Here is a 15,283-nt window from a genome sequence, read left to right as displayed (position 1 = left end):
GTTGATCAGTGGCAGAGAAACACAGCTGAAGACAGAAACTTCCAACCCCTAACTCAGCAATCAAGCTTACACACATCCACCCACAACCATTCACCAGGACACCCACTGAGCACACCACATCATTTGAATGTGGAAGTGGGTAATATTTACTTGAGATGTTCATCAATGAGATTTCAACCTTTATTCAGCAAACAAATGACAGGTTTGTTGGATTCCAAAGGTTTTATCCCTGTGCTTTCCAACATTTAGAAGCACAACTAAGAAGAATACTATGTGAGATATTTGTGCTTCTACAACATGCAAATGTTTTATCATTGTGCTAAATCTAGCATTTTTAACCGTAGAGTTGAAAGAAAGACACGTGTTTAATATCAAATGTGACCACTTGGGACCATGCCGCAGATCACAAAAATTGCAGGTCGGCTACACTAGATGATGAGACTATTTTTATTAACTGAGAGACAGTTATCTCAAAATCTGGCCATGGATATGCTACTCATTTTAAATATTGTTACATTTGCAAGATAGCTTACATTTTTTTACACTTATTGCATTAAAAATGTAATATCTTATTGACAACCCAACAAATGATCAACTTTTGAATTAGATATATCTAATTATTGGATAGTTTAACTTTGAACCTCATTCTTAATCTTATTGTTTACTATATTGCAGGTGACATTGAATAGTCTGGTTTTTAATTCAACTAAATATCAACATTTGAAGCAAACATAAATATATATTTTGTGCCACTGACTTCTTTCTTTAATCCCAGTTAGGCTATAAATCTACCCTTTAAAATTACTTTAACGACAACAGTGACACTGTATCATCTCTCATGAATCATTCTCAAAATAAAACAATAAAATCAGGGTTAGGCTTGGTTAAAACCCTTGGTAAGAGACCAAATGGACTGCTGCAGATTGATCAAATATCAAATACGAAGTGTTGTCCAGTCTATGAATTTGTTGTGATAATGGACGTATGATTGAAGATCTGAAATTTTTTCAAAAGGTACAAATGTATCATGGATCATGTTTTCTAAGCAGAAAATGTGTTACGGTGATGGCAAAATCATGCCATGTGGGTGAAAATCTACACTTCGATTTAACATTTACATTTTCATCATCTTTAGCTCTTATCCACAGACACTTCCAGCTAGGTTATTCATCATAGTACAGCTAGGTGGAAGAACCACACAATCCCCTAGATGCAATTACACTACACTCAATGAAGTTGCTATCATGAAAGTTAGTGTTAAAAGGAGAAGAAAGCTTCATCGTAATGGTTGTATTTCTACTGCAGGTTGAAATGACTGTAGCCATCAGTCACTTAACAATTACCCACAATAGCAAACTTACTGTATTTCAAAATAGACTACTCGTTGTAATAAATGATCTCACCAACCGGCGACAAGTGGTCTACATGGTATGTGTCTAAGATGTTGAGGGCGGTGTGCATAGTAGAAAGCCTGAACAGGGTCGGCTGGCCTGTATTGGTTGGATTGTCTAATTGCATGATAAAAGTGGTGGGAAGGTAATGAACATGAGTGTCCAGAGACACTGCAGAGATTTGGGAGGGAGGCCTGTGAGTGAATCTGAGCTGTGTAGTCTCCATCTGACAAGCTGTGTGTAGACAGCCTTCCCTGGGATGCTGCTGAGTCACCCTATAGCTGGGCATCCACACTGAGCACACAACCAGTGCTGATCTCTAGACCTCAGTATATAATATACATGCTGATTAAAACTGCAGATGGAGTGGACCCCCACTGCATCCCATAATGTTTGGACTGTTTACATTGTAACAGAGGTTGACAGTATCAGATAATTCTGTTTTTACAATCATCGTTTTGATGACAGGCACCTCCTTGCCACTAACTACACCTAATATAACAGCCTATGTGCCTAATAGTGAGCCCTCATGCTCTTTGTGTTTCAACATGCTGGGTGTGGGTTTTGTGGGTTGACAGGCTTTTTGGGACCCATGGCAGCAGCCAAGGAAGAGTTGCCTGATCAAAGGAAGCAGCTCTCTGAGGAAAGCAGCGGTGGTGATGCAGAGAGAGGGTTGAATGATGGGTGCTGGCTCCGAACCTAAATATTCAGCCTGCCTGCCTGTGCATCAGCTGGCGCCCAGCTTTCCCCACTAACTACCAGGGTACACCCTTTATACAGCATGTACATTTTAACACATTTCTGAGGCTGGCGTTCGAAAGCCATGCTCATTTAAAATGATTTACACTGTCAGAACTTGGCTACAGTTAATTTGCTCTCTTTCACCATCTGTCCCTCTCCCTCTCAAGACAAACTAACTACTACAGCAGAGCGCTGTGTGATGGATAGGAAAACGGTTGTTCAAAAGGTCACAGACCACAGCGCCAAGTCACAACAACTCCCCTGGACAGGACAGATCATCCAGTGAGTCATGAGCTTTTCACTATGACACCGCACTCGTATATAGTCATCTGGCTGCATTGACAGGCTGACGCATAAGGAAACTTAAATTCTATAAGCCCATTCCTATTACATCTTATTCATTTAGCCGACACCGTTTTGTAGGTTCCTTACTTGTGAGCGTTTAGGGTTAAGCACATTGCTCAGGGGCATAACAGCAAATGTTTTATCTTGTCAGGTCCGGGATTTGAACAAGGGATGTTTTGGTTACATACTGAACACTTGGTTTCACAATACTAAGAATCATTTTCAGTTCACCCTTTGGAGGGAGAAAATAGCTAATTCAACTATTCTAAAAGGCCAAGAGTTGACTGAAACCTGATAGAGACAAGTGAGTCAGTGAGAATGTGTATTTGAGTGTATTTTTGTGCAAATCACTTGCCTCTCTCTTGTACGAAGTAGGCCAGGTAGAGGTCTAACTCCTTGACTGAGACACTGATGTGGTTTGGCTGGACACAGAGGATGGGGTTGTTGCACGGCCCTGCCTTGACCAGGCGCTCTCCATCCGTGCTCTCCAGCGGGATGCCCTTAAACAGGATGACCATGACAAGGTCCAGCCTCCAAACCTTGTCGGCCTGGCGCAGGCAATCAATCCTTCTCATTTTCCCCTTCTGGTCTGGGTTGGAAAGGACACAGCAGGGAGGCTTCTTCCCCGTGATAGACAGCACAAAGTCCTCGCGACACTCAGGACGGATGTCCTTGCGAAGTTTGGCCAGAAGACGTGAGGCCCACTTCTGCTTCACCTCTGGCTTTTCCCCCAGTAGCTCATCCTTCACTGCCCGCTCTTCGTCCTTGGTCATTCTCTTTTCATGCTTCTTGAAGTACTTGCGTTTACGCGCCTGCAGGTTAAACCAGGTATAGGCGAAGGCACGCACATGCGGCAGTAGGGCCTCAATGAATGGATGAAACTCATCCTGGAGACAGATAAAAGAGAAGAGACTTTTAGTATAACTGTATACATAAATATGTACCAGAATTAACCACATTGTGTAAACTGTAACCTTTAATAGTGTATACGGTATGCTTGTATGGAACGAAGTACTGTGAATAATGAGAACTGCAAACACTGTGAAACAACCACCAACAATAATCATTTATTCAATGACATCTTGCTGGCTGTTTTTTAGTTCTGGTCAGATTGTCAGCAAGCAAAATACACAGTCAGGTCCATAATTATTGGCATGGAATACTGTAGTAAAGAGATATACAAATACATACTCATCATTGTTGTATAAAAACAATGTTTTAGTACCTATAGTACCTTTAACAACAAAGTACATAACTCGTTAGTAATTTAACTGACGCTATATGACAAGTTCTTTGGAATTACCATCTTTATAACCCATTCTGCCCCTGGTAAAACTACCCAATGCACCTACAGTGGAGAGAACAAGTATTTGATACAGTGCTGATTTGGCAGGTTTTCCTACTTACAAAGCATGTAGAGGTCTGTCATTTTTATCATAGGTACTCCTCAACTGTGAGGTACGAAATCTAAAACAAAAATCCAGAAAATCACATTGTATGATTTTAAGTAATTAATTTGCATTTTATTGCGTGACATAAGTATTTGATAGATCGGAAAAGCAGAACTTAATATTTGGTACAGAAACCTTGGTTCGCAATTACAGAGATCATACGTTTCCTGTAGTTCTTGACCAGGTTTGCACACAAAGCAGCAGGGATTTTGGCCCACTCCTCCATACAGACCTTCTCCAGATCCTTCAGGTTTCGGGGCTGTCGCTGGGCAATACAGACTTTCAGCTCCCTCCAAAGATTTTCTATTGGGTTCAGGTCTGGAGACTGGCTAGGCCACTCCAGGACCTTGAGATGCTTCTTACGGAGCCACTCCTTAGTTGCCCTGGCTGTGTGTTTCGGGTCGTTGTCATGCTTGAAGACCCAGCCACGACCCATCTTCAATGCTCTCAATACGGTTCAGTCGTCCTTTGCAGAAAAGCATCCCCAAAGAATGATGTTTCCACCACCATGCTTCACGGTTGGAATGGTGTTCTTGGGGTTGTACTCATCCTTCTTCTTCTTTCAAACATGGCGGGTGGAGTTTAAACCAAAAAGCTCTATTTCTGTCTCATCAGATCCCATGACCTTCTCCCATTCCTCCTCTGGATCATCCAGATGGTCACTGGCAAACTTCAGACGGGCCTGGACATGCGCTAGCTTGGGCAGGGGGACCTTGCGTGCGCTGCAGGATTTTAATCCATAACGGCGTAGTGTGTTACTAATGGTTTTCTTTGAGACTGTGGTCCCAGCTCTCTTCAGGTCATTAACCAGGTCCTGCCGTGTAGTTCTGGGCTGATCCCTCACCTTCCTCATGATCATTGATGAGATCTTGCATGGAGCCCCAGACCGAGGGAGATTGATTGTCATCTTGAACTTCTTCCATTTTCTAATAATTGCGCCAACAGTTGTTGCCTTCTCACCAAGCTGCTTGCCTAATGTCCTGTAGCCCATCCCAGCCTTGTGCAGGTCTACAATCTTATCCCTGATGTCCTTACACAGCTCTCTGGTCTTGGCCATTGTGGAGAGGTTGGAGCCTGTTTGATTGAGTGTGTGGACCGGTGTCTTTTATACAGGTAACAAGTTCAAACAGGTGCAGTTAATACAGGAAATAAGTGGAGAACAGGAGGGCTTCTTAAAGAAAAACTAACAGGTCTGTGAGAGCCGGAATTCTTACTGGTTGGTAGGTGATCAAATACTTATGTCAAACAATAAAATGCTAATAAATTGTTTAAAAATCATACAATGTGATTTTCTGGATTTTTAGTAGCTAAACTATATACGGCGACAATAACAAACTATTTCAGATGTCCATTTATAGTAGCATCTTTCCCCAATTACATTTATAATATGAAGGTGGAAATATTACAAACGGCTACTTCAAAATTTATGTTTAACAATTAAAAAAATATTCTAATTAATAAATATATAATAAAATCAGTATTGCAGCAGCCTCATCTTGCAAAGTTAACATAATGGAATCGGTCTCTAAAATGATTTATGAAATAGAAGAAAATTTTAACAGATCGTCCAAAACCATCCCTGATCCTTGATTTCCTTTGTCTGCTTTTTTCGAAGAAAGTAATAACATCAAAGATTGATGACCATATTATACCAGAGATGAGGTAAACCACTTTTTTGCATACGCTGGTGTGTGTAGCCATGGAGGCCTGTCTTCATAACATTTGATCATAGGAGTAGGTAATGATATAATTTTGATGAGGAAATTACGTGTCAACATTCATTGTCCTTCCTGCCTCAGAATAATGCTGAACAAGTTTTTCGATTATATTTTTTAATAATGAATTAATGGCGAATTAACTGTGTGAATATGTCTTATCTATTCCCCTATGCCTCCTTTAGCCTTTAAATTTCAAGATTATTTCATAAAACATACAGGATTGTCTGACAGGATTGTCTACAGCTCACACAGATGGACAGGCATTGGTTTATTATAGTTAAATCAGCATTGTGACAACATTTAGTTAGTTAAAAGTAGCATTCCACCATACATTATTTACAGAAAAACACATTGTTTTTCTTTCAAAATGTTCAAAGTGTTATTTTAACCTATAATGGAAAGACAATGTAATTTTAAAAAAAGTGTGACTAAGCATGTAATGATTAGGATATTTCAAAGGTATATACAGTATATACAAATTGATAGACTGTATATTGGAAATATACAAATAGGAACTACTTTTAAAAAATTGTTGTGAATCATTTTCAGACCAGTAAAAGTGATGTCCTTTGTTGTGTTATTAGTTTGAACAAAGTGTGACGCAAATATCAGTGTCAAATCAAAAAAGGAAGGTTCATGCAGTTTGAGCAATCTGAGTTCTTGTGATAATTAGCTAGCATTCCACTTATATATCCACTGAAATATGTTTGGATTATTTAAATTACTAAACAAAAAATAGTATTGCTGTGCTTTGATGTGCAAAGCTGGTAAAGACATCCAGATAGACTCATGGCTGTAATTGCTGCCAAAGATGTCACTACCAAACATTGACTAAAAGGGATGAAAACTTATGCAATAAGGTTTTTTATTAGTAATGTATTTATTTAACAAAATCTATATTGAGAGGCATTGTTTTAAATTAGAGATTTTTTATTAAAGCATATCTGGATGTGGGCTTTTTATAAACATCTGCAAACATGCTATATGTTGGAAAGAGATTTAGTCAGACCCCTTGGATGGTTATTGGGAAAAAACTATATAACATGTTTATTCTTTGCAAGAGTCTGCAGATGATGCAAACAAATAAGAATCTTTTGAACCATTAATTAACGAGTCTTTATGAATTTAAGTAAAATATTCATGTTTGAATCAAATGAAAAGAACGGTGGCAAATCAATCAACCATGTACAGTAGTTGTTTGTTCTTGCGCCCATTCATTATTAAGGCCTTGTGTGCAAAGGTATCACTAACTAAATACAATTAAATAAAATGTGCCAATCTGTAAGCCATTTGTGATGTTGTGCTTTGGCTTTGTATATTTGCTTTGGTATCCAGAAGATTTAGCCCTTACACAATTTCACAATACCAATTGCCCAGTTATCATCACATAATTTATAAAATGGAATAAATCCAAAAAAGGAAATTCTAGATAACACTTTGCCAGTTTGTTAATCAATGGAGTCTCCGTGTGCTGTTTGGTGTCAACACGCAGTGGTTAGAGCAGAGTGGTGTCTGAAGGGGATTAAGATACAGCCCAAAAAAGCTGGCCCCTGGGGTGTAACTGAACATATATGACTGTGGCACACTACAAATATCATACAATAAAATGCTTCCAGCTGTCTCAACAATGGCTGCCTGCTCTGAAACGACATTGGTTTCAGATAAATCTAGCAAAAAGAAACATTCTTCCCACATCATTTGATCTGAACTTTTATGTCCAGTGTAATCTTTCCTTTGTTTTTTACTTTTTACATTTAATAAGGACCTTTTGATTTAAATGAAAGATGCATCATGTCCTTTAAGGAATTCGGTAAAAGGCTTATGCTTTTTAAACTGACATTAAACGAGCATAATTTATTTAAGGTCCTATTTAGGTGGCTTCATTGTGTTTCTATCCTGGACAGTTGTAAAACCAATACATTCAAAGCAGTGACACCACTGAGAAGAGTAAACCAGATTTATACCTTCTATTTGAAACAGTAGAGCAAATTGTGTTTTCTTGTCTGCTTATGTCAACAATATATCTGAAAAAAAGTTCAAAGAAAACAGTCGGCTGTCATTTTAAGGTTCAGTCGGCCTGCTGAACACAGTGCACATACACACGTCTACAATCAGGGGCAGAAGAGGGATCACGGAGAAGTGATGCGGTTACTGTGTAAGTGTTCCAAAGCTTACAAAGAAAGCAGAGAAACTCTCCAGGAAAAGAGGCCTGGAAACAAGACTGACAATCTGATGAGGCTTTTGAATTTCCTAAAGGAGAAAAAGGCAACTCAACACTGCCATGGGTACAACCAAGTACGTCCATATAACGTCTCCAGTGTTTTGGTTTTGTACTGAACATTTACAGTAGAGCTGCTGCTCTCCAGTCAAGACGAAGAAAGATCAGTCATTCTTTAAGGCATTCATAATAATGTGTGTTTTAGCCAAATGATAACACCACAAAATATGTGGTGGGGAAAGCCTGTAGAGTGAAAGGCCAAGGCCAAATCCTTATTTTTTTTATGTGTGCAATCCCAGCAACCACAGCTGGTTCTGTGAACGTTCCTGTAAAATGTCTTAGGTTGAAGCCATTTTTCTTATAACACCAAAACTTTCCAGTTGTGTGGATGATTATCCAATATACTTGCTAACTCTCTGACATTCAAAGTAAAACAATAATAGTCAGTCCACTGTAGGTACTTAGTTTATAATTCTGTAATTCAGTTAAGTAATTGACTGCCAATAACCTTAACACAAAATAAGGCATGCAGGTACCATAATGCTCAGCACTTCAAGTCAATCCACTTCATGTCCACTCCTCTCCCTTCCCCTTTCAGACACTTTCTGTCAATGAAACATGTAACCAACATTTCTGGGGTTCAAACCAATTCAAACCAAAAAATAAATAATTGTGTTGTTCCGTTTAGGACAAATCATTTTGGTACCAACGTATAATTTCCAGTATATCAAAAGTCCCAATGCAAAGTTAGAGGTCTCTTTACAATTTTCAGAGTTATTCCAAAGATCGCAAGAACATGCTGGAAAAAAGCCTCATTAGGAGAACAAAGCCAGCTAGCCTTTTCCTATTCCTTCAAATGCGTGTATTCAATTGAAACTAATTGTATATTTTTAGACAACTTACAAGATAATACTATACTGCTAAAGATGTATTCCAAGATATTCCTATGACAGTCCAATCAGATGGTTCTCACAAACTAAGAAAATGGCCCTAAGAAAGACTGGATCCATAAAATTAACAATAAGAAAGTGTTTACTCAACCTGTGTTACAGATCTGTCCATTTATAACATCAAAACTATATTTTTAAACTTCTCTCTAGTAGATATACCATACTATGAGGCATTTCTATGCTTTTGGTCATACACAGTGTTGGGAAAGCATCTGAAGCTGTGGATTAAATCTGTGGGCCACCCTAGACCATATTTCTTTTTTTTTTAATCATACTTCAAAGCTATATAGTTTGGTAATTCTTTTTCAGATCAGATGCATTTGACCTAATCTCATGAGGCAATATTAAGTGATGTTCGATAAGTGCATCAATGCGTATATACAGCTCCGGAAAAGATGAAGAGACCACTGCACCTTTTTCTTTCCTTTCCAAAAAAGTCAAAAAGGAAGGTTTTGAGAGAGGAACAGAAGGGTTAAAATTAAGAGACCACTGCAGATTGAACGCTTCTGTCCCTCACTCAAAACCTTCCATTTTAACTTCTTTGGAAAGGAAAGAAAAAGGGGCAGTGGTCTCTTGATTTTTTCCCGGAGCTATATATATATATATATATAATTATTATAAAGGTCCAAATATGTATGAACAAACTAAGACTCCCATCTTTAAAGAACAGACTAGTAAATATATACAGTGTCCTGAATTAACAAAACCATGTGGAAAAAATTACGAAAAAAGGCTGTGAAATAAACGTTGTTGTTGTTGTAAGCTTGATCTTCAACAAAAAAGAACACTAAATTAATCAATTAAATTAATCAATAAATAATGATTTAAATCAAAAACAAACATGCCACATTTATTGGTAACACTGCATTTATTACTTTTTTGTATCCTCCCTTTGCAAAGACAACAGCTCTGAAGATGTTTGATTTGAGGCCATTCCTCCATACAGGAAGCCTCCAGGTCATTCAGAGTCGTTGGTGTTCACTTATGGACTCTTCTTCAGTATATCACTTTCATGTGGATTTGGAGGTATGTTTTGGATCAATGTTCTGCTGGAAGATCCAACAATAACCTAGTTTTAGCTGCATGGTTCTTGATGGAGAACATGTAGACATGTAACCTAACAAAAATCCCAGGACCTTTGGAAATAAAACAACCCCACAACATCACAGATCCACCACTATACTTTACAGTGGTTATTAGGTTATTTTCTGAATGACCTTGGCTTTTTATGCCAAACTCACCTCTGGTGTTTTTTGCAAAAAAGCTCAATTTCAGTCTAATCAGATCATAAATCCTGGTTCCAAACAAATTTCCAATGTGATTTAGCTATAACTCCAGGCGCTTATGTTTTTGGTTTTGTGACAGCAGATGCTTTCATCTGGGTCCCTTCTAAATAACTTGTTGGCACAGAGATGGCATCTAATCATAGTTTTGGAGACCAAACAAAACCAACTGCAATTCTCCAACTGTGATCCTTGGAGATATTTTTGCCACTTGAACTGTGTGTGGGGTCAAAATACTTCCTCTTCCAGGCAGCATCAATGACAGCTCCAGTTGTTTTAAATGTCTTAATTATTGCTCATATACAGCTCTGGATTTTTTTTAAAAAAGGAATACGGTGCGATGGTCTCTCAATTGTTTCCAGAGCTGTATAGTGGCTATGGGTACTTTCAGCCATGTACCCATCTTTTTATGACCATTGACCGGTGTGTAAAGGTCAACAACCTTTTGTCTCATTTAATTTGTAATGTCATGGATGACCATGTTAGAATTCACAAAGAATCCGATTAACTTTAAAATATAAGATATTAACCTCCTGAGACCCTGTGTCTGCATATGAGGACACTATGTTTCAGGCTTCCTGCACCATGTGCTTCACTCTGCTTAACTTAAACCTATTGTCCTTATTAGAGACAGTTGTCTGCACCATGCTTAGATATCATACTTATCAGGTCCTACTAATCCCAAACAGCTAAGAGAAATAAAAAATGCATACATAATCAAAGCTCAAATCTTGGGAGGTTAATTTTATTTTTAATTTAATTTAATTTAATTTTTTGACTGTAACATTTTCACTCAAGTGTTCTATTCAAATGATGTTTTAGGATAAGATCAAGCCGATACGTTACAATAACAATGTTTTCTTTATATTTACCTAGGGTGCCAACATTTCAGGGGGGCATTGTATATGCATTCAGACACAAAAACAGAAATACATACAGCAATATTATTATTTTAAAACAAATACTGTCATCAAACAATCTGTCTACAGAGTTCCTAATTTGTGGATTGTTTTTTTCTCTTTACACTATGAAGTGTGGGACCTTTTATAGACAGCTGTGTGCTTTTCTAAATTAGATATACTGTATATACTGTTCATATAATGAAATATTTCTGTCTTTAATTTTTAACAAATTGGCACACATTTGAATGTTTCCGCTTTGTCATTATAGTGTATGCAGATTGATGGCAGAAATATATATTTTTATGAATTATAAATTAAATCTATAACACAACAAGATTTGGAGAATGTGAGAGGGTCTAAATACTTTCCGAAGGCACTGTATGTATATATAAGTCTGAGACCAAACAGACGTCTTCATCTAAGTTCATCCATTAATGGTCTGCCTAGTGAAGGAGTACAGTAAAAGAGTTGAAATGCAGACTCTCTCTTTTCTCTCCTTTCATATTAGGCATGGACCTGGACCCACTCCAACGGAATGCTCTGGTTTTCCTACAATCAAAATCAAAAGGTTGCCTTGACTTGATCTGTTTACGCTCTAACGATGAAAAGGTTACTGATAAACAGAAGTGATGAATGAGTTCTCTATGGCAAACCGACTGCAGATCAAAGATCAGAGCAATGTTCTGATGGCAGCTCTGCTTAGAGCAGGGGCCTGCTCAGATATCATGTGCACCTTCTGGAGTGAAAACCAGGTACACATTTATTTTTTCTACTAAGTTTTGCATCTCTTAATTTCAGTTTCACCTAAGAAGGTGAGCTGATGTACTGCTGTAATGTTACACAATTCAACACTTTCTGGCCATGGGCATGGTGGATTACTGTAGGTGGTGGCTGCCAGGGTGCTCAAGCACACATTGGGAACACATCACCCCAGTGATGCACCAACTTGAATGGCTCCCCCTCAAATTCCACTCTACACCCAAGATCTTACTCCTTACCTACATGTATGATCACCTTCAAAAACAGCATTTTTAAAAGTCAAGTTTTGATTTGACTAAAGAATCTAATGATTGTAATGTCTGCTGCAATATAACTTCAGAGATACAGTACTTTATTCCATCTTAGGGAAAACTGTGGATCTTTCTGGGGCAGCTCTAGCCAGAGACTAGCTACCAAAAACAGAAACTGTACCCCAAAAAGGGGATGTCTGTTCACCTTGACCAACATATCTGGTTCAGTCTGACCATTCAATAATACATTGGTGGCTACTGGAGTCAGAATAGCCAGAAATAACTTGAATCCAGAGCCCTGCCCAAAGAGAGGAAAGACTCAGCCTTTACAGCTGTATTTATGCAGAAATTGAATCATTTTGTTATTGCAGAGCCCAGGGAGCTGTGTTTTTATTCCTGCTCGTTGCTCGGATACCATTTTTATTATGTCTTAAACAGAGAATATAATTTCTTAGCAAATCTTTTTTTCCAAAGCGTGAGGAATCGTAAGGGGGGTTGGGGTTGGTATTTATAGCGGATGAGAGAATGGTGGAGTTGTAGAAATGCAGGATGTCACCATGGTCACACCTCTAACAACCTTAATTCACAACCTTAGCAAACAACAAGAGTGTAGAAAAGTGTTCAGTTACTGAAGCAGTGTCACTTTTAAATGATTTACAAAATAAGGTATTGAAGGCTTGGTATTATCAACTTAAAATGATGAACTAGATTTGTTTTTCACAATGTCTTTACCAAAGCATGTGCAATAGAGAAGTTATTAAGCTCCCTCTCTCTCTCTTTCTCTCTCTCTCCTCCCTGTCCTCCCTCCTCCTTTCTCTGTATGTATACTGTATACACTGCCCTCCACACTTATTGGCACCCCTAGTAAAGATGAGTAAAAAACGGTTATAAAAAAATTCACTTTTTGGTGAATTAGCTTAGTCACACTGACAAAAATGAGAAATATCCAACCTTTAATTGAAGTAAATGTATTCTGAGAAAAAAAAATCTGTCATCAAGATATACTTATTTCTAACAAAACCATATGTGCAACGATTATTGGCACCCCTGCATTTAATATTTTGTACAACCTCCCTTTAACACTAAAACAGCACTGAGTCTTCTCCTGTAACATCTAATAAGGTTGAAGAATAAAGAGCAAAAGATCTGAGACCATTCCTCTTTACAGAATCTCTACAGATCATCCAGGGTCCTTGGTCCTCTCTTATGCACTCTTCTCTTCAGCTCAGCCCACAGGTTTTCAATGGGGTTTAGGTCAGGGGACTGAGATGCCCATGGCAGAAGCATGATTTTGTTTTTGCGGAACCATTTTTGTGTTGATTTGGACAATGATTTGGACGTATTTAGGATGTTGTCATTGTCCTGCTGGAAGATCTTATGATGACCATGTTATAGTTTCCAGGCAGAGGCATCGAGATTCAGTTTGAAAATGTCCTGGTATTTCATGATGCCATGTACCCTAAAAAGGTTCCCAGGGCTTTTGGAAGAAAAACAACGGCACAACATCTCCACCATCCTTAACAGTGGGGATCAGGATTTTTTGGGAATAGCTATCTTTCTGTTTACGCCAAAGCCACCTTCATTGTTTGTTGCCGAAAAGCAACATTTTTGTTTCATCTGACCATTGCACATGTTCCAGTAGCGTTTAGCATACTCCATGCGCTTACATTTGTGGTGGAATGACAGGCTTTTTCCTGGCATGCTTTCCAAATAATTTGTTGGTATGGAGGTGGCGTCTAATGGTAGTTTTGGAGACTTCATCACCCCAAGATGCTACTCTCCTCTGTAAATCTCTAGCAGTGATCTTTGGGGATATTTTTTGCCTCTCTTACTGTCCTCTACACTGTGCATGGGGACAAAATAAACTTTTCTAGGGGAGCCAATAATCGTGGCATTGATTTTTTTGGATGTTTTTCATTTCTTTCAGTGTGACATTAAGCTAATTCACTAATAGGTGAATTTTCTATAACCCTTTTTTACTCATCTTTACTAGGGGTGCCAATAATTGTGGAGGGCAGTGTATACATCGTTCTAAGCCATAAGAAGAAACCCTCTTTCAAAAGAATGGAGACTGTGGATGCACTTCCCTTCCTCTCTTTTACAATCTTTAATTTGACTACCAATGGTTGAAGAATACTTCTGATAGTCAAGAATCTGAGAAATGCGCTCTGCTAGTAATAAAAAGGCTTTCCAACCACACATCCGGACAACTCCACCTACAAAGAAGCACAACACTGGAGAGATGAGGAACCTGATTTAGAAGAAAAGTGATTTAGAAGAAAAGTGTGACTAGCCAGACACAGATTAGCCATTAAAACAGGGATGTATTTCAAATGCAAAGTAGATGATCTTTTGACCCTAACACTATCAGCTCTTGAATAATGCTTTACATCATAACATCCAAGTATACTTGCGAGTGCACTTTCCCAAGCAAGGGAGAATGACCACTGGAGTCAGCTAACTTGCTATGGAATTCGCAAACAAATTCCCACCTAACAAGGCCTCTGACCAATGAGGTTTAAGTCTGACACAAAAAAATGCAGTTAAGTTGATTACATTTGCAACCTGGTGGTCGCCGGCCTTAGACACCTGACTACTGTGTGCATTGAATTCCCAGCAGGAATTTAAACAACTCTGCAGGTCCCCTCAAGATAAATCAACAACCAATGGGGCAGCTTTTGTGAATTGGACCAGCAAATGAATGACTGTCTCTGGCATCCAGTTTTGATTGGGGTTCCACTAAGGGAAAGTGGCTTGGGCAAGGGCTTAGGGGCTGAAAACTACTTGATTGGAGTGCAGTGATAATGTCTGGTATTTGTTTTTCCTTTCAAGTGCCATTTTAATTAGTGAGCAAAACGACCTACATACATAGGTACATGTTTTGATCTTGCCTAGAAAATCCCACAAATTGAAAAGGGGGAGCAAAATTATCAAAAAAACCACTTCTGTGGAGATTATTGTACTTATCAAAGTACAGAACCAATAGATTTTTAAGATGATTTCAAAATAAATGTAACTGCCAGTTTAAGGCCTAGACAAACAGATGAGAGGAGATCCTAATTCATTTGTGACCTTGATCAATAAAGTATAAAATAGGGGCAAAAACCCACAGACACTTAGCCCTCCATAGAATGAGTTTGACACCTGTGCATTAAAGTGTCTGCAGTGCCGTTCTTCTCCAGACCATCAGGTCAATACAACTAGCTTCAGAAGCATTCCTTAATATGATGTGAATGGCATCATTCCCCTCAAAAACCAAAACCATCAACCATAA

At 38.5% G+C, this 15,283-nt stretch overlaps 1 protein-coding gene across 6 annotated transcripts in view; it reads right to left on the bottom strand.

Moving 5' to 3' along the window:
- The window catches only part of nfic (nuclear factor I/C), a 104,332-nt gene that overhangs the window by 64,432 nt on the left and 24,617 nt on the right, over positions 1 to 15,283 (bottom strand). For all 6 annotated transcript variants that reach the window (XM_013134985.4, XM_010871846.5, XM_034293944.1 and 3 more), the window contains exon 2: positions 2,833 to 3,364. In XM_013134985.4, coding sequence (XP_012990439.1) covers positions 2,833 to 3,364 — 532 coding nt within the window. The remainder of the gene's footprint in view (positions 1 to 2,832; positions 3,365 to 15,283) is intronic.

The sequence above is a fragment of the Esox lucius genome, chromosome 8 (genome assembly GCF_011004845.1).
Source record: "Esox lucius isolate fEsoLuc1 chromosome 8, fEsoLuc1.pri, whole genome shotgun sequence".
Taxonomy (NCBI): Eukaryota; Metazoa; Chordata; class Actinopteri; order Esociformes; family Esocidae; genus Esox; species Esox lucius.
The sequence above is the reverse complement of the archived record's forward strand: the minus strand, read 5'-3'. Positions and strand labels throughout refer to the sequence as shown.